At 44.2% G+C, this 27,339-nt stretch overlaps 1 protein-coding gene across 1 annotated transcript; it reads right to left on the bottom strand.

Moving 5' to 3' along the window:
• Nucleotides 1-95: 95 nt before the first annotated feature.
• Nucleotides 96-27,339, bottom strand: NDUFA12 (NADH:ubiquinone oxidoreductase subunit A12). The gene is made up of 4 exons (XM_069764729.1): nucleotides 27,188-27,339; nucleotides 11,437-11,519; nucleotides 7,619-7,706; nucleotides 96-320 (listed from the first exon to the last, which is right to left on the bottom strand). The coding sequence occupies exons 1-4, from the start codon at nucleotides 27,274-27,276 to the stop codon at nucleotides 140-142; spliced, it is 441 nt and encodes a 146-aa protein (XP_069620830.1). The 5' UTR covers nucleotides 27,277-27,339; the 3' UTR covers nucleotides 96-139.

Here is a 27,339-nt window from a genome sequence, read left to right as displayed (position 1 = left end):
AGTCCAATCTAATTAGAAGGCAAGATACAGAGGTATTATAGTATAGACCATCTGATACAAACACATTCTCATAACTGAAAAGAATTACTTCAATGTTGAAAGTGACTTTTTATTAAATAATGTATGTTACAGTGCATTGTTAATTCTTGGATGGTACAGGAGGAACCCATTCCTCAATCTTCTTGCGAGTGGTCGTATATGGTACATACTGTCCGGGAGTGGCACTCAGATTGGCTTTATGATTCTCCCAGGCATATTTTTGAACGGTAGGTGGATGAGTTGTTGGAGGTTCCTCTGTCATGCAATGCAGCCAGCGATGCCTAGTGGGAGTTTAAAAACAAACAAAAAAAATTAATATATGTGAAGATACTAGATTATAGATTCCCTTTATTCCCTTCCAGGTGGGGCCCAAGTATGCTTGTGGGTTTATTTTTCCCCCTTCTCTCTTTCCAACTGCCATAACTCTTTCTTTCTTTCCGGTCAACACAAATATGAGGACTTGTAGTTTTGAATTGCATGATTCATTTAACCATATAATATACTGAAAAGCAAGGAACAAGAACACCACGGGTGGAAAATTCTAACGTAGTTCCCAAAGGGAACTCGAATCTATAAAATCACTTACTATACAGTCATAGCCAAAAGTATTGACACCCCTGTAATTCTGTCAGATAATACTCAGTTTCTTCTTGAAAATGATTGCAAACACAAATTATTTGTTATTATCTTCATTTAATTTGTCTTCAATGAAAAAACACAAAAGAGAATGAAGCAAAACATTGATCATTTCACACAAAACTCCAAAAATGGGCCAGACAAAAGTATTGGCACCCTCAGCCTAATACTTGGTTGCACAACCTTTAGCCAAAATAACGCGACCAACCGCTTCCGGTAACCATCAATGAGTTTCTTACAATGCTCTGCTGGAATTTGAGACCATTCTTTGGCAAACTGCTCCAGGTCCCTGATATTTGAAGGGTGCCTTCTCCAAACTGCCATTTTTAGATCTCTCCACAGGTGTTCTATGGGATTCAGGTCTGGACTCATTGCTGGCCACCTTAGAAGTCTACAGTGCTTTCTCTCACACCATTTTCTAGTGCTTTTTGAAGTGTGTTTTGGGTCATTGTCCTGCTGGAAGACCCATGACCTCTGAGGGAGACCCAGCTTTCTGGGCCCTACATTATGCTGCAAAATTTGTTGGTAGTCTTCAGACTTTATAATGCCATGCACACGGTCAAGCAGTCCAGTGCCAGAGGCAGCAAAGCGACCCCAAAACATCAGGGAACCTCCGCCATGTTTGACTGTACGGACGGTGTTCTTTTCTTTGAATGCCTCTTTTTTTCTCCTGTAAACTCTATGTTGATGCCTTTGCACAAAAAAACTCTACTTTTGTCTCATCTGACCAGAGAACATTCTTCCAAAACGTTTTAGGCTTTTTCAGGCAAGTTTTGGCAAACTCCAGCCTGCCTTTTTTATGTCTCGTGGTAAGAAGTGGGGTCTTCCTGGGTCTCCTACCATACAGTTCTTTTTTATTCAGACGCCGACGGATAGTACAGGTTGACACTGTTGTACCCTTGGACTGCACGGCAGCTTGAACTTGTTTGGATGTTAGTCGAGGTTCTTTATCCAACATCCGCACAATCTTGCGTTGAAATCTCTTGTCAATTTTTCTTTTCCGTCCACATTTAGGGAGGTTAGCCACAGTGCCATGGGCTTTAAACTTCTTGATGACACTGCGCACGGAAGAGACACAGGAACATTCAGGTCTTTGGAGATGGACATGTAGCCTTGAGATTGCTCATGCTTCCTCACAATTTGGTTTCTCAAGTCCTCAGACAGTTCTTTGGTCTTCTTTCTTTTCTCCATGCTCAATGTGGTACACACAAGGACACAGGACAGAGATTGAGTCAACTTTAATCCATGTCAACTGGCTGCAAGTGTGATTTAGTTATTGCTAACACCTGTTAGGTGCCACTAATTACACAAATTAGAGAAGCATTACATGATTTTTCGAACAGTGCCAATACTTTTGTCCACCCCCTTTTTTATGTTTGGTGTGGAATTATATCCAGTTTGGCTTTAGGACAATTCTTTTTGTGTTTTTTCATTCAAGACAAATTAAATGAAGATAATACCAAAGAATTTGTGATTGCAATCATTTTCAGGAAGAAACTGAGTATTATCTAACAGAATTGCAGGGGTGTCAATACTTTTGGCCATGACTGTACATAGTATTACGCTAAAGTATTGCAATATATAGGGAAGTTGACAATCTCTTAAGACAGAATTACGCAAATCAAGAGCTAGTAAGACATTTATAGGAGCTAACTGGTAATGCTGGTTAATAGTGATGAGCGAATATACTCATTACTCGAGATTTCTCGAGCACGCTCGGGTGTCCTCCGAGTATTTTTTAGTGCTCGGAGATTTAGTTTTCTGTGCCGCAGCTGAATGATTTACATCTATTAGCCAGCATAAGTACAGGTCCTTCTCAAAAAATTAGCATATAGTGTTAAATTTCATTATTTACCATAATGTAATGATTACAATTAAACTTTCATATATTATAGATTCATTATCCACCAACTGAAATTTGTCAGGTCTTTTATTGTTTTAATACTGATGATTTTGGCATACAACTCCTGATAACCCAAAAAACCTGTCTCAATAAATTAGCATATCAAGAAAAGGTTCTCTAAACGACCTATTACCCTAATCTTCTGAATCAACTAATTAACTCTAAACACATGCAAAAGATACCTGAGGCTTTTATAAACTCCCTGCCTGGTTCATTACTCAAAACCCCCATCATGGGTAAGACTAGCGACCTGACAGATGTCAAGAAGGCCATCATTGACACCCTCAAGCAAGAGGGTAAGACCCAGAAAGAAATTTCTCAACAAATAGGCTGTTCCCAGAGTGCTGTATCAAGGCACCTCAATGGTAAGTCTGTTGGAAGGAAACAATGTGGCAGAAAACGCTGTACAACGAGAAGAGGAGACCGGACCCTGAGGAAGATTGTGGAGAAGGACCGATTCCAGACCTTGGGGAACCTGAGGAAGCAGTGGACTGAGTCTGGTGTGGAAACATCTAGAGCCACCGTGCACAGGCGTGTGCAGGAAATGGGCTACAGGTGCCGCATTCCCCAGGTAAAGCCACTTTTGAACCATAAACAGCGGCAGAGGCGCCTGACCTGGGCTACAGAGAAGCAGCACTAGACTGTTGCTAAGTGGTCCCAAGTACTTTTTTCTGATGAAAGCAAATTTTGCATGTCATTCGGAAATCAAGGTGCCAGAGTCTGGAGGAAGACTGGGGAGAAGGAAATGCCAAAATGCCTGAAGTCCAGTGTCAAGTACCCACAGTCAGTGATGGTGTGGGGTGCCATGTCAGCTGCTGGTGTTGGTCCACTGTGTTTCATCAAGGGCAGGGTCAATGCAGCTAGCTATCAGGAGATTTTGGAGCACTTCATGCTTCCATCGGCTGAAATGCTTTATGGAGATGAAGATTTCATTTTTCAGCACGACCTGGCACCTGCTCACAGTGCCAAAACCACTGGTAAATGGTTTACTGACCATGGTATTACTGTGCTCAATTGGCCTGCCAACTCTCCTGACCTGAACCCCATAGAGAATCTGTGGGATATTGTGAAGAGAAAGTTGAGAGACGCAAGACCCAACACTCTGGATGAGCTTAAGGCCGCTATTGAAGCATCCTGGGCCTCCATAACATCTCAGCAGTGTCACAGGCTGATTGCCTCCATGCCACGCCGCATTGAAGCAGTCATTTCTGCCAAAGGATTCCCGACCAAGTATTGAGTGCATAACTGAACATTATTATTTGTTGGTTTTTTTGTTTGTTATTAAAAAACACTTTTATTTGATTGGATGGGTGAAATATGCCAATTTATTGAGACAGGTTTTTTGGGTTATCAGGAGTTGTATGCCAAAATCATCAGTATTAAAACAATAAAAGACCTGACAAATTTCAGTTGGTGGATAATGAATCTATAATATATGAAAGTTTAATTGTAATCATTACATTATGGTAAATAATGAAATTTAACACTATATGCTAATTTTTTTGAGAAGGACCTGTACATGTGGGGGTTGCCTGGTTGCTAGGGAATCCCCACATGTAATCAAGCTGGCTAACAGATGTAAATCATTCAGCTGCGGCACAGAAACTAAATCTCCTAGCACTTAAACACTCGGAGGACACCCGAGCGTGCTCGGGAAATCTCGTGTACCGAGTATACTCGCTCATCACTACTGATTAACTAAAAAACCCTTTGCATTGACAGCAAACTTACACTGGCAATCAGACTTCACAAAGCAATGCAAATTTATATAGGGGCTTAAAGGGAACCTCTCCTGTTTAACAAGCAGTCTGATGTGCCAGCATCATGTTATAAGACTGCTGGAGCAGAGTGATATGTAGTATTTTTGGGAAAAAAATGTAATCTCTGCTCATTATTGGCTTAGAGGTCAAGTAGATGGTCCTATCAGTGATTGACCGCCATCTTCATTTCTGTATATATGCCTACATAACATTTGTTAACAATAGGAGCCCTCATTGGACTCTAGAGCTCAAAAATCAGCGCAGATTTCAATTAATATATATTATTAGATATACTGAATCTAATCCCACAAAACGATGTATCAACCTGCTCAGCAGCTTCTGCTCTACATCATTTCTGCAGACCAGACTGCATCTTTATGGTGACAGATTTCCTTTCATGGCAAATTGTCTGACTATAATGACAGTGATTAAGCACAAAGTAATATAATGCCAGTCAACAGTGGACCTTTCTAGTATCTGGTGTTAGACGATGTGCGCTTAAGTGCATAATTCTCGACATAAGGCTTAAAAATACTTCAAGAATAAATACATTTTATACATGTAAGGAGAAGTTTGGATCTCATCGTGTCTCAAATGGTTATGGCTTTTATAGCAGTTTAATTGCTGTGGAAATGAACCAGCATGGAGTTCTAGAAAAGCTCTTTGTCGCTTTCCTTTAAACCTGTCAGAACACAAAGCCTTTCGAAACCTATACAAATGGACAACAGTAAAAGGCCTGTCAATGAAAACTAGTATGTTTGCATATTAGAAATTCCGAGGACTATGAGGACGCCAACAGGATTAGATTGAGATTTGCAGGCACTATACAGTCTAAAGTGAAAATAATCAGAGCATGACTGAATCGTAGATACTGTTAAGGTTAGTGTCGTGCCTTTCCAAACCGATGATTTGAGCAAAAGCAATGTTACATACACATCATTGGCAACACAAAAATATAAAAAAAAAAAATTATAAAACCGATAAAAAAAAATAAAAAAATAAATCCATGTTTATAACAATTAACAAAGAATCCTCACCTGGGAGAGTAATCGGTTCACTCTCTCTTTTAACTTTGTTTGTTTTATTATTAGGAACAGATAAACTGGATTAATCCGTTGAATAAATTATGCAGACAGACGCAGAGGGGGCGCGCTGATTATTATGGCATCTGTCAAGTGTCAGTTTTTAGAACGGAAGTAGCATAAAATCAAGACAACTTGTCCGATATTGACCAGAGTGTGTGCTCAAACTCAACAATGCAATTCTATGGATCCGTGAAAAAAAAATTGGACAGCACATAACATAAGTGCCATCTGTGTGCAATTCATTTTTCCCCAAAGTGATTGGAGAAACTTCCATGAGTTTTCATTGTCTTTCCATCCAAGAAAAAAACTGATTAAAATTAAACTTTGGTAATAAAAGTTGAAACTGACCAAACTGACGCTCTGACTGATTTTTACAAAGGAGAAAAATAATTGACGTGCGAAGGAGCACATGAAGGCAGGAATGAAGAGTGTCCACACAAGCGTCCTTTGTTCACCAGTCCGGGTCCCAATAGGAAGTATAGGACGGTTGGTCTCGTAATGGTCAGACCTCTACCAAATATTTCTGAATACCCTACGAGTTCTGCTATAACTGTTAGTGACGGGAAAAGTCTCTAAATCAGATGCGTCACTAGATGAGCCATTTGCAAATTAAGATGTTTGTACAATCTACTTATATCATTACATTTTTAGGGGTGAAATCTGCAACAGAAAATGACATGGATAATTACTGCAGCTTCTGCTTGCCTGCTACCCTATTAATAGTGATGGATTTTAGCTGCAGATTTGTGCAGTTAAAATCCACAGCAATTCTGGCTATGTGGACTTACCCTTCATGGGGAAAAAAAAAATAAAAGAAAGTTAAAAACTTATATTTAACCCTCATCCTCTACATAACTGTAGATCTTGGCATCGAATGGTACAAATTTATTAAAAATGCTTTTTATATCCTAGGGGTATGTTGTAGAAAAGTGGCACAGGAATATTCCAGGCAAGTTTAGCTGTTTTTTTTTTTTGTTTTTTTTTAATAATTTTCCTCATTTACAATCAAAAGTCATGATGCAGGATGAATAAATCAATGAACAAGTAGTAGATTTTTTAACTCACTGCTTTAACATGCCAGCTAGTACCACAGAATAATTTCTAGGAAATGGCAAACCTTTTGCTCATTAATGTTTGCTAGAATATGGTATATTGCCGGAAGCGCATGTTAAATGCTGTGCATTAGCATATATTGTGTACCGATTGATGCTACTGCACAAGCGCCTCCGCTCGCCCCTTGTTGCTGCAGCCAAAAAAACTTACACTACAACAAAATGGCGAAAAAAGGTGGCGCATGCACACAGTAGCATCTATCGGTATGCGATAGATGTCAATGCACAGGCGCAGCCGACGGTGCCATATTGATGTAGGGTAATTTTTATTGTCTGCAGCAACAAGGGGCGAGCGGAAGCGCTTGTGCAGTAGCATCTGTCTGAACGAGATAAAGGCGCAGACGACAGTGCCATTTTGATGGTGATTTTTTTTTCTTTTCGGCACAGCAATATAATAGGCACTAACCAATAAGAGAAAGTACGCAGGTGCCGCCATTTTGATGAAGTTACGTGTTTTTTTCAAATACACACATTAGTATATTCAGTATGTAAACTAGGGGGCAGGTCAGTGAGGGTTCAGTGACCTGTCAGCAGTCTGCATTATGAATACCTAATCAGAGCACCACATACACCGACCCCCCGCCTTAGGGCAGGAGAATCTCATTAACACAAAACTGAAAAAGATTAAGAAACAACCATAAGATGGATTTAATCAACCAAGGTATCATTGTAATCAGTATAATGGCGCCGACCTGACACTGTGTGCAAGTTACTATGCACCATCCTGCCGACAGGTTCTCTTTAACTGCTCATTTACATGTAAGAAAAAAATGTGAATTGCTCAGGAATAAGACATCGGATCACAAATATCAAGGTATCAGTTTGTTCAGATTCCTATGACCTAGATGCCTATATAGATGGCTTAGGAGGGTTGATCCTACTGACAGATTCCCTTTCAGGGGGTTAATTTATATTCCTCTTAGTTTCTTTTGTGGCCTATTCAAAGAAAAAAGAAAAAAAAAAAAAAAGCCTGTGCTTTCAGACAAGCATTGACGAACTTGTAGTCTCCTGTCATATGCTATAGTCCATGTGTACATCTAAAAACATTAATGAATGCAGCATTTGTAAAGACATTTCACTCACCATTCAGGGGGCACCATACTTCCATCCACGTTCCAGTAGGTATACTTCCCATTCATCTCGATTGTATATTCTACCCACCGGTGACGTCCTGCAAAAAAATAAGAAGACATGCCAAGCAGAGTCAAAAACGCAATTTTGGGGGTGGAAAATAGAAAAAAAAATGTTAATAAAATTGTGACAAGTCTTATAGTCCGTTTTAACAGTAGTTTGCTTGGGAGGCGTGGCAGCGGAGGGGCAGGGTCACAGGAGGCCGGGTCGCTGCCTCAGGAGGCTGGTGGAAGCCTTTCCTGAGTTCTCAATCTGAACATGTGCCACATCCACTGGCCATTTTACGAAAGTCCACCGCAGGGAAATCTACGGGAACACCGCTCACTGGCGCCAACATCTTCTGAGAACCCAGAGACCACAGCATCGCCCATTCCTGCTGCATGCAGTGACCCTGTATCCTGTGACCCTGCTCCACCACAGCCACCCTCCTGGTAAGCTCGCTTCCAATTATAACACACATCCCCATTTTCCTCCCAAATTTGGAGGAAAAACAGTGGGTTTTATAATCTGAAAAATATGATACAATATATATTTTCAATTTCAAATCACCAATGAAACTAATATGGGGAGAATATTAAATCTAAAAAAATACACAAATATATCATTATTCATGGCAGCACTTTTAAAAACTTAATATTTTATATATTATTCTTAGCTTATATAGCGCTATCATATTCTGCATAGCTTTGCATACATTATCATCGCCGTCCCCAATGGGGCTCACAATCTAAATAATAATAATAATAATAATATTATTATTATTATTAATAATACAAAACTATATGCACAAAAAGAGAAAGAAAAGTGTGATTCAGTTGTACCACAACTGATCTAACCACTCTACGGCTATGTGCACACGTTGCAGATTTCCTTCAGATTCACAGCGTGTTTTTTCCGAGCAGAAACGCTGCAGATCCACAAGTAATAATAATAATTTTTATTTATATAGCGCCAACATATTCCGCAGCGCTTTACAAATTATAGAGGGGACTTGCACAGACAATAGACATTACAGCATAACAGGAATACAGTTCAAAACAGATATCAGGAGGAATGAGGGCCCTGCTCGCAAGCTTACAAACTATGGGGAAAAGGGGAGACACGAGAGGTGGATGGTAACAAATGCTATAGTTATTCGGACCGGCCATAGTGTAAGGCTCGGGTGTTCATGTAAAGCTGCATGAACCAGTTAACTGCCTAAGTATGTAACAGTACAGACACAGAGGGCTATTAACTGCATAAAGTGAATGAGAACAATTTTTTTTTTTTTTTTTTTTAAATAGGCCACACAGGGATCCTTACATTAATGCATTGAGGCGGTAGGCCAGTCTGAACAAATGAGTTTTTAGGGCACGCTTAAAACTGTGGGGATTGGGGATTAATCGCATTAACCTAGGTAGTGCATTCCAAAGAATCGGCGCAGCACGTGTAAAGTCTTGGAGACGGGAGTGGGAGGTTCTGATTATTGAGGATGCTAACCTGAGGTCATTAGCGGAGGGCACGGGTAGGGTGGTAGACCGAGACCAGAGAGGAGATATAGGGTGGTGCTGAGCCATGGAGTGCTTTGTGGATGAGGGTAGTAGTTTTGTACTGGATTCTGGAGTGGATGGGTAACCAGTGTAATGACTGGCACAAGGTAGAGGCATCGGTGTACCGATTGGTGAGGAATATGATCCTGGCAGCAGCATTCAGGACAGATTGGAGCGGGGAGAGTTTGGTAAGAGGGAGGCCGATTAGTAGAGAGTTACAATAGTCCAGACAAGAATGAATAAGTGAAACAGTAAGAGTTTTTGCAGAGTTGAAAGTAAGAAAATGGCGAATTCTAGAAATGTTTTTGAGATGCAGATAAGAAGAGCGAGCCAGTGATCGGATGTGGGGGGTGAATGAAAGGTCAGAATCAAGGATGACCCCAAGGCAGCGGGCATGTTGCTTTGGAGTAATGGTGGAACCGCACACGGAGATGGCAATGTCAGGCAAAGGTAGGTTAGTAGAAGGAGAGAACACGAGGAGTTCAGTTTTTGACAGGTTTAGTTTCAGATAGAGGGAGGACATGATGTTAGAGACAGCGGTAAGACAATCACTGGTGTTTTCTAATAAGGCAGGCGAGATATCAGGAGCAGAAGTGTATAATTGGGTGTCATCAGCATAGAGATGGTACTGGAAACCAAATCTACTGATTGTTTGTCCAATAGGGGCAGTATACAAAGAGAAGAGAAGGGGGCCTAGGACTGATCCTTGAGGAACCCCAACAGTAAGGGGAAGGTGAGAGGAGGAGGAACCAGCAAAACATACAGTGAAGGATCGGTCAGAGAGATAGGAGGAGAACCAGGAGAGAATGGTGTCCTTGAGGCCGATGGAGCGGAGCATAGTGAGGAGGAGCTGATGATCCACAGTATCGAATGCTGCAGAGAGATCCAAGAGAATAAGCATGGAGTAGTGACCATTAGATTTAGCTGTTAGTAGGTCATTAGAGACTTTAGTGAGGGCAGTTTCAGTAGAGTGTAAAGAGCGGAAGCCAGATTGAAGAGGATCTAGAAGAGAGTTATCTGAGAGATAGCGGGTAAGACGGGAGTGGACCAGGCGTTCGAGGAGTTTAGAGATGAAGGGAAGATTAGAGACAGGTCTATAATTAGCGGCACAGTTTTGGTCGAGGGATGGTTTTTTAAGTAATGGATGTATGATGGCATGCTTAAATGAGGAGGGAAAAATACCGGAAGTGAGGGAAAGGTTGAATATTTTTGTTAGGTGAGAGGTGACAGCCGGGGAAAGGGACTGGAGGAGATGTGACGGAATGGTGTCACTGGTGCAAGTGGTTGGGCAAGAGGATGCAAGGAGCTTGCTTAGTTCTTCTTCTGTAACTGGTTCAAAGTCAGAGAGTGAACTAGATGCAGTGGGGGAGGGAGGACAGTGCATGGTATGAAGAGATTGGGAGATGATTTCCTGTCGAATGTGGTCAATTTTTTCTTTGAAGTAATTGGCCAGATCATCAGCGCGGAGATCCGTGGTTGGGGCCTGCTCTCTTGGGTTGAGTAGGGACTGGAACGTGTCAAAGAGACGTTTAGGGTTATTGGACAGGGAGGTGATGAGGGTGTTGAAATAGGTTTGTTTGGAGAGGTGAAGGGCAGAATTGTATGTCTTTAGCATGAACTTATAATGGATGAAGTCTTCGGGTAGATTAGATTTTCTCCACAGACGTTCTGTGCACCTGGAGCACCGCTGCAGGAAACGTGTTTGCAGCGTGTGCCACGGTTGTTGCCGTCTGTGCCGAGTTGTTTTATGTATAGGAGGAGCAGCTTCATCCAGAGCACTTTGCAGTGTTTCATTGTAATGCTTCAGAGCAGAATCAGGACATGAGATGGAGAAGATTGGGGCCAATGAGGACTGCAGGTTCTTCATAAGTTTCTGGGTGTTAATGGCCTGTATGTTTCTATAAGTGTGGAAAATGGGGGTGACCTGAGCTGGATGGCAGTTCTTGATAGAGAATGAAAGAAGGTTGTGGTCAGAGAGAGGGAAAGGGGAGTCAGTACAATTTAAAATCAATGGAAAAATAAAAATGCTTTGCTAATGGTGCGGATTAAAAGAAGAAGCATGTCAATTCTTTGTGCGGATCTGCGGCATGTCTGCACCCATTCCAGAATAGAAATTTGCAGGGGTAAAAACGCATGAAATCTGCATAAAAAATGCGCAGATTTTGACCTGTGTTTTCTGCCAAGAGATGCAGAATCCGCACAGAAAATTCCACAGGCAACACATCTAACAAGCAGTCTTACCAAAGAAATAACGCCTGTCTTCAAAATATTTGTTGCCATATTTATCAATTCCAATAAGCGTGCCAGTTTTCAGGTCTGCAGACCTACAAGAAGAGAAGGGGGAAGAGAAAAAAGAAAGGTGTAGAAAAATGTAACACTTTAAAGGGTTGTTCTGGGCTCAAGTGATATTTCAGCAAATAATTTGTGACTGCAAATTCCTGAATCGTGACAGTGTGCGGACTAGATTTTCACTAGCTTATTTCAATGTTATATTTAACCCCTTCATGACCCAGCCTATTTTGACCTTAAAGACCTGGCCGTTTTTTGCAATTCTGACCAGTGTCCCTTTATGAGGTAATAACTCAGGAACGCTTCAATGGATCCTAGCGGTTCTGAGATTGTTTTTTCGTGACATATTGGGCTTCATGTTAGTGGTAAATTTAGGTCAATAAATTCTGTGTTTATTTGTGATAAAAACGGAAATTTGGCGAAAATTTTGAAAATTTCGCAATTTTCACATTTTGAATTTTTATTCTGTTAAACCAGAGGTATGTGACACAAAATAGTTAATAAATAACATTTCCCACACGTCTACTTTTACATCAGCACAATTTTGGAAACAAAATTTTTTTTTGCTAGGAAGTTATAAGGGTTAAAATTTGACCAGCGATTTCTCATTTTTACAACGAAATTTACAAAGCCATTTTTTTAGGGACCACCTCACATTTGATGTCAGTTTGAGGGGTCTATATGGCTGAAAATACCCAAAAGTGACACCATTCTAAAAACTGCACCCCTCAAGGTGCACAAAACCACATTCAAGAAGTTTATTAACCCTTCAGGTGCTTCACAGCAGCAGAAGCAACATGGAAGGAAAAAATGAACATTTAACTTTTTAGTCACAAAAATGATCTTTTAGCAACAATTTTTTTTATTTTCCCAATGGTAAAAGGAGAAACTGAACCACGAAAGTTGTTGTCCAATTTGTCTTGAGTATGCTGATACTTCATATGTGGGGGTAAACCACTGTTTGGGCACACGGCGGGCTTGGAAGGGAAGGAGAGCCATTTGACTTTTTGAATGAAAAATTGGCTGCACTCTTTAGCGGACACCATGTCACATTTGGAGAGCCCCCGTGTGCCTAAAAATTGGAGCTCCCCCACAAGTGACCCCATTTTGGAAACTAGACGCCCCAAGGAACTTATCTAGATGCATAGTGAGCCCTTTAAACCCCCAGGTGCTTCACAAAATGATCCGTAAAAATGAAAAATTATTTTTTTTTTTTCACAAAAACATTCTTTTAGCCTCACTTTTTTCATTTTCACATGGGCAATAGGATAAAATGGATCCTAAAATTTGTTGAGCAATTTCTCCCGAGTACACCGATACCTCACATGTGGGGTAAACCACTGTTTGGGCACATGGCAGGGCTCGGAAGGGAAGGCGCGCCTTTTGACTTTTTGAATGGAAAATTAGCTCCAATTGTTAGCGGACACCATGTCGCGTTTGGAGAGCCCCTGTGTGCCTATGCATTGGAGCTCCCCCATAAGTTACCCCATTTTGGAAACTAGACCCCCCAAGGAACTTATCTAGATGTGTGATGAGCACTTTGAACCCTCAAGTGCTTCACAGAAGTTTATAACGCAGAGCTATGAAAAAAAAAATTTATTTTCTCAAAAATGATTTTTTAGCCCACAATTTTTTATTTTCACATGGGTAACAGGAGAAATTGGACCCCAATAATTGTTGCCCAGTTTGTCCTGAGTACGCTGATACCCCATATGTGGGGGGTAAACTACTGATTGGGCACACATCGGGGCTCGGAAGGGAAGTAGTGACTTTTGAAATGCAGACTTTGATGGAATGCTCTGCGGGCGTCACGTTGCGTTTGCAGAGCCCCTGATGTGGCTAAACAGTAGAAACCCCCCACAAGTGACCCCATTTTGGAAACTAGACCCCGAAAGGAACTTATCTAGGTGTGAGGTGAACACTTTGAATCCCCAAGTGCTTCACAGAAGTTTATAACGCAGAGCCGTGAAAATAATAAATACGTTTTCTTTCCTCAAAAATAATTTTTTAGCCCAGAATTTTTTATTTTCCCAAGGCTTACAGGAGAAATTGGACCCCAAAAGTTGTTGTCCAGTTTCTCCTGAGTACGCTGATACCCCATGTGTGGGGGTAAACCACTGTTTGGGCACACGTCGGGGCTCAGAAGGGAAGTAGTGACTTTTGAAATGCAGACTTTGATGGAATGGTCTGCGGACGTCACGTTGCATTTGCAGAGCCCCTGGTGTGCCTAAACAGTAGAAACCCCCCACAAGTGACCCCATTTTGTAAACTAGACCCCCCAAGGAACTTATCTAGATATGTGGTGAGCACTTTGAACCCCCAAGTGCTTCACAGACGTTTACAACGCAGAGCCGTGAAAATAAAAAATCATTTTTCTTTCCTCAAAAATGATGTTTTAGCAAGCAATTTTTTATTTTCTCAAGGGTAACAGGAGAAATTGGACCCCAGTAATTGTTGCGCAGTTTGTCCTGAGTATGCTGGTACCCCATATGTGGGGGTAAACCACTGTTTGGGCACACGTCGGGGCTCGGAAGTGAGGGAGCACCATTTGACTTTTTGAATACAAGATTGGCTGGAATCAATGGTGGCGCCATGTTGCGTTTGGAGACCCCCTGACGTGCCTAAACAGTGGAAACCCCTCAATTCTAACTCCAACACACCCCTAACCCTTATCCCAACTGTAGCCGTAACCCTAATCACAACCCTAACCCCAACACACCCCTAAGCACAACCCTAACCCCAACACACCCCTAACCCTAACCACAACCTAATTCCAACCAAACCCTAACCCTAAGGCTATGTGCCAACGTTGCGGATTCGTATGAGATTTTTCAGCACCATTTTTGAAAAATCCGCGGGTAAAAGGCACTGCGTTTTACCTGCGGATTTACCGCGGATTGCCAGTGTTTTTTGTGCGGATTTCACCTGTGGATTCCTATTGAGGAACAGGTGTAAAACGCTGCAGAATCCGCACAAAGAATTGACATGCTGCGGAAAATACAACGCAGCGTTTCCGCGTGGTATTTTCCGCACCATGGGCACAGCGGATTTGGTTTTCCATATGTTTACATGGTACTGTAAACCTGATGGAACACTGCTGCGGATCCGCAGCCAAATCCGCACCTTGTGCACATAGCCTAATTCTAAAGGTATGTGCACACGCTGTGGAAAACGCTGCGGATCCGCAGCAGTTTCCCATGAGTTTACAGTTCAATGTAAACCTATGGGAAACAAAAATCGCTGTACACATGCTGCAGAAAAACTGCACGGAAACGCAGCGGTTTACATTCGCAGCATGTCACTTCTTTCTGCGGATTCCGCAGCGGTTTTACAACTGCTCCAATAGAAAATCGCAGTTGTAAAACCGCAGTGAAATGCGCAGAAAAACCGCGGTAAATCCACAGCGGTTTAGGACTGCGGATTTGTCAAATCCGCAGTGGACCAGAATACGTGTGCACATACCGAAACCCTAACACTAACCCTAACCCTAGTTCTTACCCCAACCTTAGTGGAAAAAAAAAAAAATTCTTTATTTTATTATTGTCCCTACCTATGGGGGTGACAAAGGGGGGGGGGTCATGTACTGTTTTTTTTATTTTGATCAAAATTCACTTTGGAACGAATCTGCCGGCCGATTCGGCGGGCGCACTGCGCCCGCCATTTTGGAAGATGGCGGCGCCCAGGAAAGAAGACGGACGGACCCCGGGAGGCTAGGTAAGTATAAGGGGGGGGGGGGGAGGGGAAGGAAGGGGGGGGGAAGGATCAGGGCACGGGGGGGCGTCGGAGCACGGGGGGGGGGGGGGGAGATCGGAACACGGGGGGTGGATCGGAACACGGGGGGGGGGGGGGGGTGGATTGGAGCACGGGGGGGTCGCTGTGCGGGGGGGTGGATCGAAGTGCAGGGGGGTTGGATTGGAGCACGGGGGGTGGGATTGGAGCACGGGGGGGAGCGGGCAGGAGGACGGAGGAGCGGACAGGACGGAGGGGAGCGGACCAGAGATAGGGGGCTGGGGGGGGCGATCGGTGGGGTGGGGGCACATAAGTGTTTCCAGCCATGGCCGATGATATTGCAGCATCGGCCATGGCTGGATTGTAATATTTCACCAGTTTTTTAGGTGAAATATTACAAATCGCTCTGATTGGCTGTTGAAAGTGAAACTGCCAATCAGAGCGATCGTAGCCACGGGGGGGGGGGGGGGGAGGACTTACCCCCCTGGGCTAAACTACCATTCCCCCTGTCCCTGCAGGCCGGGTGAAATTGGAGTTAACCCTTTCACCCGATCTGCAGGGACGCGATCTTTCTGTGACACAGCATATGCGTCACAGGTCGGATTGGCACCGACTTTCATGACGCATACGCTGTGTCACAGGGCGGGAAGGGGTTAAAGGGAACCTGTCACCCCGAAAATCGCGGGTGAGGTAAGCCCACCGGCATCAGGGGCTTATCTACAGCATTCTGTAAAGCTGTAGATAAGCCCCCGATGTTACCTGAAAGAGGAGAAAAAGACGTTAGATTATACTCACCCAGGGGCGGTCCCGCTGCTGGTCCGGTCGGATGGGTGTCTCAGGTCCGCTGCGGCGCCTCCCATCTTCATTCCAAGACGTCCTCTTTTGATCTTCAGCCACGGCTCCGGCGTACTTTGTCTGTCCTGTTGAGGGCAGAACAAAGTACTGCAGTGCGCAGGCGCCGGAAGGGTCAGAGAGGCCCGACGCCTGCGCACTGCAGTACTTTGCTCTGCCCTCAACAGGGCAAAGTACGCCTGCGCCGGAGCCGTGGCTGAAGCTCAGAAGAGGACATCTTGGAATGAAGATGGGAGGCGCCGCAGCGGATCAGAGACACCCATCCGACCGGACCAGCATCGGGACCGCCCCTGGGTGAGTATAATCTACCGTCTTTTTCTCCTCTTTCAGGTAACATCGGGGGCTTATCTACAGCATTACAGAATGCTGTAGATAAGCCCCTGATGCTGGTGGGCTTACCTCACCATCGATTTTCGGGGTGACAGGTTCCCTTTAAGGGAGTGGATGAGAACCTAGTCAGTAATAATGATGTCACGTGACTTGCTAGTTGTGCTGGAAATAGAGGGGAATTCTGACCACATAACAACCTTCCACAATTCCAGAAAACCATTTAATGACCAGATCAAATTAAGCATTAATGCACACACATTTTACTTTTTTTCATCTTTGCATTATAGGAGCCATAATTTACTTTTTGAATTGGCTACTTTGCTGTCAATGTGACATCAGCGCCACTGCCAATAGAGGGGGGGAAAGAGATATTCACAAGGGTAACAGGGAAAAATGAACCTCAATGTTTGCTGTGCAATATCTCTTGAGTAGGCCATGGGGAAAACTACTATTTGGGCGCATCGCAGGGCTCCAAAAGGGAGACAGCACCAGGGGGAGCCCCTGATGTGCCTAAACACTGGAAACCTCCATAAGTTATGGAAACTACACCCCTAAAGGATTTTAACCAGAGGTATAGTGAGGATTTGTAACCCACAGGTAATACATAATATAAGGTCGTCATGTTGAATATGTCATCATTAGTGTAGTCCTCACTACTCGGGTTTGCATCGGGTGCTTGAGTATGCACTGAGTATCGCGGCTGCTCGAGTAACTTGTTTGACTCCCTGCCCTGCGTGTTTTGCGCCTGTTAGACATGCGGGGATTGTCCGTGTATGGCTGGCGATACTCTGTGCATACCTGAACATCGATGCAAAACTTGAGTAGCAAGCACTTGCGCTCAACACTAGTCCTCATATCGTCATTTTTTTTTTTACTTTTGAAAAAAAAAAAAAAACCCAACCCTAGCACCAAAGAGTGATTTTTTTTTATTTTTTTTTTTAAATGACGTCGGGTCACTGATCTAACAATGCCATTACATACATACATAGCAAAAGCCCGCATCAAATTCAGGTCACTCCAGCCTGGCCCAAATAGGTTCTGGGCATGAGAACTGGCATCAAAGTGGGCAATTCGCCAATTGTTACAGATATTTAAATAAGTAACTGGTGGTTTTTAAAGTGTTAAATGACCTTGCGCCACTGGTCTTACAACACCAGCACAAAACAGGAAGATCTACATCAACATCAGTTATCTTTGATTACTAATCAAGAAAGCTGACATACAAGTTGGCAAATTACAACTTTGTACCGATTTGCAGAAGTTTCCAACATCGGGAGTAATAGTACGCCGATGTCAGACTCCCTCCCTTTGATGTGGGCTCTGGCGTTGAGCCCACATCTTTTCAAGCACATGTCAGCTGTTTTGAACAGCTGACATGTGCCTCTAACAGCCGAGGGTGGAATTGCGATCCTCCAGCAGCTGTTAACTTGTTAAATGCCACTGTCAAATTCTGACAGCAGCATTTAACATGCCCTTCCGGAAAGAATGATCGAAATCCGCCCATCGGTGACCCCTGTGATCGCGGCTCACCAATGTGTAAAAAAAAAAAAAAACACAACTGTGGAATTGAACTTTGGTTGCAATTTCAACGCACTTGCAATTTTCTTTGCCGTTTTCCAGTACATATGTCAAAACCAATGGCATCGTTGAAAAGTACAAGTCATCCCGCAAAAACACAAGCCCTCACATGGCCATATTGATGGAAAAAAAAAAAAAAAAAAAAAGTTATGGCTCTGGAAAGCAAGGGAGCGAAAACAAAAATACCTCCAGGGGTTATATGGGTTGTCCAGGCTACGGGGGCAGCCGGCTGGTGGGCGCAGTCGAGCCGACTAATGCGGCGGGTCCACAGTATCTTCCCCGGCGGCTGCATTCTGCTGCCCCCCCGGACGGGGAGTCAGCTGTTCTCTGTGTCGACTGTCAAGCTGACAGCCGGCACAGAGAAGCTTCAGCGCACCGGCTGGGAGGCTGTGTGGGATTGGTGGGAGATGATGAGGGCATGTGTGGGGAATGGGGGGGGATGATGAGGGGCTCTGTGGAGAAGGGGGGTGATGAGAGCCTTTGTGGGGAATGATGCAGGGCTGTGTGGGGAATTGGGGAGAGGAGGGGCTGTGTGGGGGATGATGAGGGCCTGTGTGGAGAATGGGGCGGGGGGGGGGGGGGGGGGGGGAGGGAATGATGAGAGGCTGTGTGTGTGTGGGGGGGGGGGGGTGGAATTTATTGTGTAGGGAGAATTCAAGTGTGGATGGGGGATTTAATGTTTGGGGGGAGATTTGGAGTGGGGATGGGGGATTTAATGTGTGTGCGGAGATTTGGAGTGGGGATGGGGGGGGGATTTAATGTGTGGGGGAGATTTAAAGACAATGAAGAGCAAAGGGGGAGATGGGGGGCATATGTGAGGAAACAGTACGGGGGAATAAGGGGCATGTATGAGGAAACAGTAAGGAGGAATGGGGGGGGCATGTATGAGGAAACAGTACTGGGGAATTAGGGCATGTATGAGGAAACTGTACTGGGGAATAGGGGCAAGTATGAGGAAACATGCATGAGGGTGATGGGATGTGTGCAAACAGTATGGCGAGTCAGATGAGCAGGCAGTATAGAAAGTGAGGGGGTAAATATATGAGGAGACAGTATGGTGAACAGGAGGGATGTGAGAGGAGACAGTATGAGGATGGAGGGAGGGGAATAGTGTGAGGAAACAGTATGGGGAAAAAAAAAAAAAAAGTGAGTGGGCACAGAACAAAAACTGAGTAGTGGGGGCGTAGCATGGGGGAGGGGGGGGTGGACAGTGTAAGGGCACAGCCAGGAGGGGACAGTATACCAAGGAGGGGGGGGGGGGGGAGGAGTGTGATGAGAGAGTACAGTATAAATACTGCGCCCTATAGGGGGGACACAGTATGAGAGGACAGTGTGAAGAGGGGGCCAGTATGGAAAGCAGAGGTCAGTGTGAAGGGCATGTACCATAAGAGGGACAGTGTGGGGGGGTCATATTTTGTGCAGACAATATAGTGAGGGGCAATTTTTTTATTCAGGGGCATTCTAATGACACTTGTATCTTTAAGGGCATCATGTGGAGATTTTCTGCAAAAGAGCAGAGAAGATGGAAGTCTGCAGAGATGAGCTGTGGATGAGAAAACTCATCATGGGGTCTGGACAAAATGAAGAAAAGAAGAATGGCTCCAGAGGCGACGTCATCTATAAGGTACCTGAATGTAAATGTTATTTGCAATACTAACTAATTCTCATGTTTTTATTTATGTTGGTTGTCGTGGACTCACTAAAAGAGCATTACCGGTGAGTAATCCGGCTTTTTACTCTTCGCCACGACAGCACCCCACTGGAGATCTTTCAGAGACCATCACCTTTGGGAACCACCGTGCTGAGGACAGTCCTGCCAAAGTCTAGGTCAGAAGTTGACGATAGGTCAAGCCTATAGTGATTATAGAAAGTAGAAGGATTTGACCAAGTTGCCGCCTTACATATAGTTTCAATTGGGACTTCTCCCCTTTCTGCCCAGTAGGATGCCATAGCTCTGGTAGAGTGCGCCGTTATGCCTTCCGGAGGGTTTTCTTTCCTCGCGGAATAAGCCAGTCTGATAGACTCTCTGATCCACAGGGATAAGGTGCTTTTTGTCCCTCCATGACCCTTCTTGTGACCCTGGAAGGATATAAACAGAGCCCTAACACTACTCTTAACATCTAGAGTGTGGTACTTCTGTTCTTCAGGAGTGGAGGGATTACTGAAGAAAGTGGGCAAGATTATTTCTTGTGACCTATGGAATTTCTTTGCTACTTTGGGAAGGTAGGAAGGGTCTGCTTAAAGAACCAACTTATCCTGAAAAGTTAGCAGGAAAGGTGGATCTATAGAAAGAGCTTGGATGTCACTGATTCTCCTAAGTCAGTGCTACCAAGAGGGCCGTTTTTAGTGATAGGCTTTTGATGGGTATTGAGTCTATTGGTTCAAATGGAGAGTCTGTTAGGGCTTGTAAAACTAAATTTAGATCCCAGGGTGGAATTCTAGGTATGTTAACTGGATTTACCCGTTCGCAGGCTGTGATAAATCGGGATACCCATCTATCTGCCCCAATGTTATGGCCATAGAGGGCTCCTAGTGCTGAAACATGAACCTTTAAAGTGTTTACAGTTAAACCTAGTTCTCTCCCTTTTTGAAGAAATTCCAGGATAGATTGTATCGGAATTTCTGACGTGTTGGGAGATGTACGGCATTGTAGGAATTTCTTCCATATCCTTGTATAAATTTTTGTGGTGGAAGGTTTTCTACTTTGGAGGAGTGTGTCAATCATCTGCCTCTCAAATTCCAGGCCGTCAGATGGAGATTGTCCACTTGAGGGTGGAAAAACGGTCCCTGGAAGAGAAGATTGGGTGTCGAGGGGAGGACCCAAGGGTCTGAGACCGACATGGTTTGCAGCCACGAGAACCATGGTCTCTTGGGCCAGAATGGAGCTAGCAGTATAACTCTCGCTCCTTCTTCTCTGATTTTGCGTATGACCTGTGGTAGTAATACGATCGGAGGAAAGGCGTATGCCAGACTGAACCGCCAAGGGGCTTGGAGAACGTCCAGAATGTCCGGATGATCCGCTGGAGATAAGGAGGCAAATCTCCGGACTTTTGTTTCTTCTTGTGGCAGAGAGATCTATTTGAGGACGACCCCATAGGGATACTATGTCCTGAAAGATATGATGGTTTAGGCACCACTCCCCCTGTCTCAAGGTGTGTCGACTTAAGAAGTCTGCCTGCTGGTTGCTTTCCCCTCTTATGTGAAGCGCAGTAAGGGATGTCAGGTGACTTTCTGCTAGATTCAAGATTTCTCCAGCAGAAGACATCAGGGTCTCTGATCGAGTGCCTCCTTGCATGTTTAGATACGCCACTGTGGTGGTGTTGTCGGAAAGGATTCTGACATCTTTTCCCCGAAGCTGTGGGAGAAAATGGTATAAGGCGTACTTTACTGCATTTAGTTCTTTAAGGTTAGATGAGTTGCAGCATTCTTCCATTTCCCATAACCCTTGGCAAAAATCATTCCCCATATGAGCGCCCCATCCGTGAGGACTGGCGTCAGTGGTTATGGTATGAGATGGCGTTATTACCCATGGAACACCAATCAAATGATTTGAATCTAGCCACCACGTTAAGGAAGTTAAAACCTCCTGTGACAAGGTTATTTTTGCATTTAGGCGACCAAATAACCGTCTTTCTTCTTGTAAAATCTGGTGTTGCAGTGTTTGGGTATGATATTGAGCCCATTTCACTGCACGTATACAAGAAATAAGGGATTCCAGCAATGACAGCTTGTCTTAGGGATATACGTGGACTATTTATTGCAGCTATGACTTTGTGTCTGATGAGTAGTATCTTTACCTGAGGTAGAAGACACTTTTGGGTTATGGAGTCTAGATGGAACCCCAAGAACGCTTGACGGGAAAGTGGAGCAAGTCTGGATTTTTTGGTATTGATGATCCAGCCTAGATCCTGTAGAGAGGAAATTGCGTGAGCCAAGCGGTCAGCACATTGAGTAACTGAATTTCCTATGACCAAAAAGTCATCCAGGTAGGGCACAATTAATGTTTCTTTTTGGCAAAGGTAGGCCATCACCTCTAGCATTATCTTGGTGAAGATCCTTGGCGCTGTAGAAAGGCCGAAGGGCATGGCTGCGTACTGGAAATGACGAATCTTGCCGTTGATTGTCACTGCTACCCTGAAGAATTTTTGGTATCTGTCATGGATAGGGAGATGATAATAAGCATCTTTTAAATCAATGCCCCCCATCATACAGTTTGGAAAGAGGAGTTTTATAGTGGATCTAATGGTTTCCATTTTAAATGTATGGTTTTCAATAAAGGAATTGAGTTTAAGGTTTATGATTGTCCTGAATGAACCGTCAGGTTTGGAAATTAGGAATAAGGGAGAGTAGAATCCCCTACCTTCCTGTCCCACAGGAACCTGGACTAAAACCCGTTTTGATAACAGGGTTTGAATTTCAAGCTCCAGAGCCTGTTGTGTAGGCGAGCTGAGGGATGTTATAATATATGATTCGTGGGGAACACGAGAGAAATGTAATTTAATTCCATCTCGGATAATATTTAAAATCCACGAACTAGTTGTTATTTTTTTTCCACTGGGTGGTGAAAAATTTCAATCTGCCCCCTACTGGTATATCCTCAGTATTTGTTCTCTTTTGGGGGGTTGGGTCTTCTAAACATGGTACCTCTTTGTTTGTCCTCTTTAGCGGTCCATGTTGTTGACCTATCCGTTTGCCTCCTTTTGCCAAACGGTCTCCTCTTAAAGGCCCTCCTGTAAAAGGGAATAAGGGAGTCAGGAAAAGCTTTTTTTCCTGTCCTTTGCCTTTTTTGAGTATTTTGTCTAAGGTCTTACCAAAGAGGTACTCACCCTCACATGGGATTGCGCATATCTTAGATTTTGACTGCGTGTCCCCTTTCCAGCTTTTCATCCATAGCGCTCATCTTGCATTATTCACGAGGCCTGCAGATCTTGCTGCCAAACGGAGAGAGTTGGCGGATGCGTCCGCCATAAAGGCTGCCGCCCCTCGTATTAAGAGGGTGGCCGCCCGCAGTTTTTCTCTTGAAACCTTATTCTCAATTTGCTGGTCTAACTGGTCAATCCAAATGAGCATTGACTGGGCAGCGCAAGTGCTGGCTACTGCAGGTTTGAATATTCCTGTAGTTGCTTCCCAAGAACGCTTAAGGGATGATTCAGCCTTACGATCCAAAGGATCGACAAGTATTCCCGCATCCTCCACAGGCAGAGTGGACTGCTTAGAGGTAGAGGCTACAGCTGCGTCAACCTTAGGGACTTTGGTCCATGTAAGAAGCTCTTCGTCACTAAACGGATATTTTCGTTTTGACGCAGAGGGTAAAAAACTTCTTTGAATCGGCGCTTGCTCCCCCACCGCAGATCCGGCCTAGACGCCCCGGAAGTCAACCATCTACTTCCGGGGTAGTCTGTATTATGGCAGTCGGCGCATGCGCGGTCCGGGATTTTAGCACCGGACCGCAATGGGAACGCTGCCGCTCTCCTTACCCGACTTCAGCCGAGGCTTCCTGCACTGCCGTACCGCACGCTGCAGATGATGCCGGGCGGCCCTCCCCAGACCCGGCCGTCTGCATGATCTTTCAGACGAGGAGGGAGCTGTCTAGCGGAACTCCCCCGACGCTGCTTCCAGGCTGCAGCCCCTGCTGTTCTCGCGGATACCGCACAGGCGGCATGCTAGCCAAGGTATGTCCTGTAGAAGTCCTGTTGTTCCCGCAGGAACAGGAAATCTAAACTGAGGAGAGGCGGACCGCCCCCTTTTATTTCTCTGTAGGTTTCCTGTTCCTGCGGGGCGGATCCCTCTCTCCAGTGGAGTGCTGTCGTGGCGAAGAGTAAAATACGGATTACACACAGACCAGCAGTGTGACTTGCGAGAAATACGCAGCGGTGTTCTATAGAAAAGCCGGTAATTCAATTGCCGGCTTTTCCCATCTCCTTCACAAACCCGACATGTTATGAGACATGGTTTACATACGGTAAACCATCTCATATCCCTTATTTTATTACATATTCCTGTTTAGTAATGGAAGAAATGTATGCGTGTCAAATTTGGTGGCTCTATTAAATTAAAGGGTTAAATCGCAGAAAAAATTGGGGTGGGCTCCTGCGCAATTTTCTCCGCCAGAGTGGGAAAGCCAGTGATTGAGGACAGATATTAATAGCCTGGAGAGGGTCTATGGTTATTGACCCCCCCCCCCGGCTAAAAACATCTGCCCCCAGCCACCCCAGAAAAGGCACATCTGGAAGATGCGCCTATTCTGGCACTTGGCCACTCTCTTCCTACTCCCGTGTAGCGGTGGGATATGGGGTAATGAAGGCTTAATGTCACCTTGCTATTGTATGGTGACATTAAGCCAGATTGATAATGGAGAGGCGTCAATTATGACACCTATCCATTATTAATCCAATAGTATGAAATTGTTAATAAAACACACACATTATTACAAAGCATTTTAATGAAATAAAGACACAGGTTGTTGTAATCTTTTATTAGACTCTTAATCCACCTGAAGACCCTCGTTCTGTAAAAAAGGAAAAATAAAAAAACAACAATATTCCATACCTTCCGTCACGTCCAACGATGTAAATCCATCTGAAGGGGTTAAATCATTTTACACCCAGGAGCTCTGCTAATGCAGCTGTGCTCCTGGCTGTAAAAAATTGTGAATGAATGGAATGCAGGGGAATGTATTGTAGTTACCTTGAGTTGCAGTGATGCGCCCTCTGCTGGATGTCCTCATATGAACTCGAGCGTGTGAAAATATTCTGAAAAGTTCCCAGGCTCGAGTTCATATGAGGACATCCAGCAGAGGGCGCATCACCGCGACTCTAGGTAACTACAGGTCATTCCCCTGCATTCCATTCATTCCCCGGGTTTTTTCAGGCAGGGGCGGCTGCATTAGCAGGCTTCTGCTTGTAAAATTAGTTAACCCTTTCAGATGGATTTACAACGTGGGACAAGACAGAATGATTGAAGGTATGGAATATTGTTGTCTGCTTTGTTTAACTTTGTTTCAGGTGACAAGGGTCTTCAGGTGGATTAAGAGTCTAATAAAATATTACAACAACCTGTGTCTTTATTCAATTAAAATACTTTGTAATAATGTGTGTGTTATTAACCATTTCATACTATTGGATTAATAATGGATAGGTGTCATAATTGACGCCTCTCCATTATTAGCCTGGCTTAATGTCACCTTACAATAGCAAGGTCACATTAAACCTTCATTACCCCATATCCCACTGCTACACGGGAATGGGAAGAGAATGGCCAAGTGCCAGAATAGGCGCATCTTCCAGATGTGCCTTTTCTGGAGTGGCTGGGGGCAGATGTTTTTAGCCGGGGGGGAGGAGGGGGGACTAACCATGGAACCTCTCCAGGCTATTAATATCTGCCCTCAGTCACTGGCTTTACCACTCTGGCGGAGAAAATTGCGCGGGAGCCCACGCCAATTTTTTCCACGATTTAACCCTTAAATTTAATAGCTAGAGCGCCCAAATTTTGCACATACACACTACTAACATTAGTAGTGTGGAATATGCAAAAAAAAAGGGATATGAGATGGTTTACTGTATGTAAACCATGTCTCATATCATGTCGGGTTTGCGAAGGAGATAGCAGAAAAGCCGGTAATTCAATTGCCGGCTTTTCCTAACTAGCGCTGTATGAAATATATTGCATACAGCGCTAGTTAGCAGAAAAGCCGGTAATTCAATCTCACATGTAAAGCGCCATGGAATACATGGCGCTATAACAATAATATATATATATATATATATATATATATATATATATATATATATATATATATATATATATATATATATACACACACACACATATACATATATACACACATATATATATATATATATATATATATATATATATATATATATATATATATATATATATATATATATATATATACACACACACGATTATTTGAGCCCATGGATCCATTGTATGTCCGTTTTGCAAGCCTGCGAGAAAATGTCGCAGTACGGATGCCATACGGATTACATAAGAAGGATTACATGCGCAAAATACGCAGACACACCCTGCCTACGGATCACTATTTTGGGGACATTTCTGCGTCCTACGGCCGTAAAAAACGGACCGTATTTTCATACACTGAGTGTGACGCCGGCCTGAGGGAGATAGTCATGTGCCCACGAGCCTAAGTGTGCAAATCACATATGTCCTTGGGTAGGGGGGGCACCAACCTGAATTCTTGCCCTGCGTGCCAGAAACCCTAGATACACCTCTGGCTGCGCTCACAAGAATTTAATGCAGCATCACTATCTGTGTATTGGTGATGTTCGATCAGTAGCCCAAAGTCATTTAAAGGGAACCTGTCACCCCTGACTGCAGGGGAGGCGGTGCATGGAGGGGCTGAGGGATGGCTGGGAGGCGTTTGTGTCCGGGGGAAAAAGCCATGATCCCCCAGACAGACTACAGGTATGAGGGGCAAATTATAAAAACAAAAAGTTCAGCATTGGAAGGGACCCCAACTAAAAGAGCCACCTTGACAGAATGCAGCATTAGTGCTGCACAAGATGGCTCTTTTAGTTAAAAGCACCTTTGAAGACAGGTTCTCTTTAACCCCTTTCAAAAACACCACGCTGGAGTCATCTGAACTTGATGTTGGCACCCTGATTTGTGTCTGCAGTGTTGAGACCAGAGGCTCAAAGTCATTTAACCCTTTCAATAACACTTCTTTGGCGCCCACTTTGATACCCATTTTTGTGCCAGTTATATATTTATTTTTTTTTTGAGTATAATCACATTACGGCTGCGTTATATCTTATCATTGTGATTTTTTAAAAACTTTTGTTGTTAAACCTGTAAAAAGCAGAACAAAGGAATTACCGAATAAGAAACCAACTTCAGCTGTGCCTCACATCTGAGCTTCCATCACAGCTCCGGCCACAAACACCAAATAAATGTTCCCCCCAAGGTATTCTGCAATATCACGCCATTAATGTCCCCCTACCACGTCAATGGCAGTCTCACAGCTCTATCTGGACAGGGAATGCAGCCGGAGCCATGACAGTCAGTATGCCCAGATGGCAGATTACAGCGTCCCATAGGGTGAGTCCTGTCAGGAGGGAGGCGCAGCCGCACAGAGGTCGGACCCTGCAAGGTGACAGCCAAGGAGGAAGGGACACAAAAGCCTGCTGCCCCCGTGTAACCAGCGGCGCCTACACGCACCCGCACCTCCTACCTGAGCACTTGCCAGAAGGACCCGATAAGGCCGCCGTGCGCCCGGACTTGTTGCAGTGCCCTCCGGACTACTTGTATGTACTCGGCCATATTGTCCCGGCTGTGCAAGCACGGTCCGCCTCAGAAAGTGCTCCGGCCGGAAACTGACGCTAC

The sequence above is a fragment of the Ranitomeya imitator genome, chromosome 4, assembly GCF_032444005.1.
Source record: "Ranitomeya imitator isolate aRanImi1 chromosome 4, aRanImi1.pri, whole genome shotgun sequence".
NCBI lineage: Eukaryota > Metazoa > Chordata > Amphibia > Anura > Dendrobatidae > Ranitomeya > Ranitomeya imitator.
This window is presented reverse-complemented; position numbering and strand designations above follow the sequence as displayed.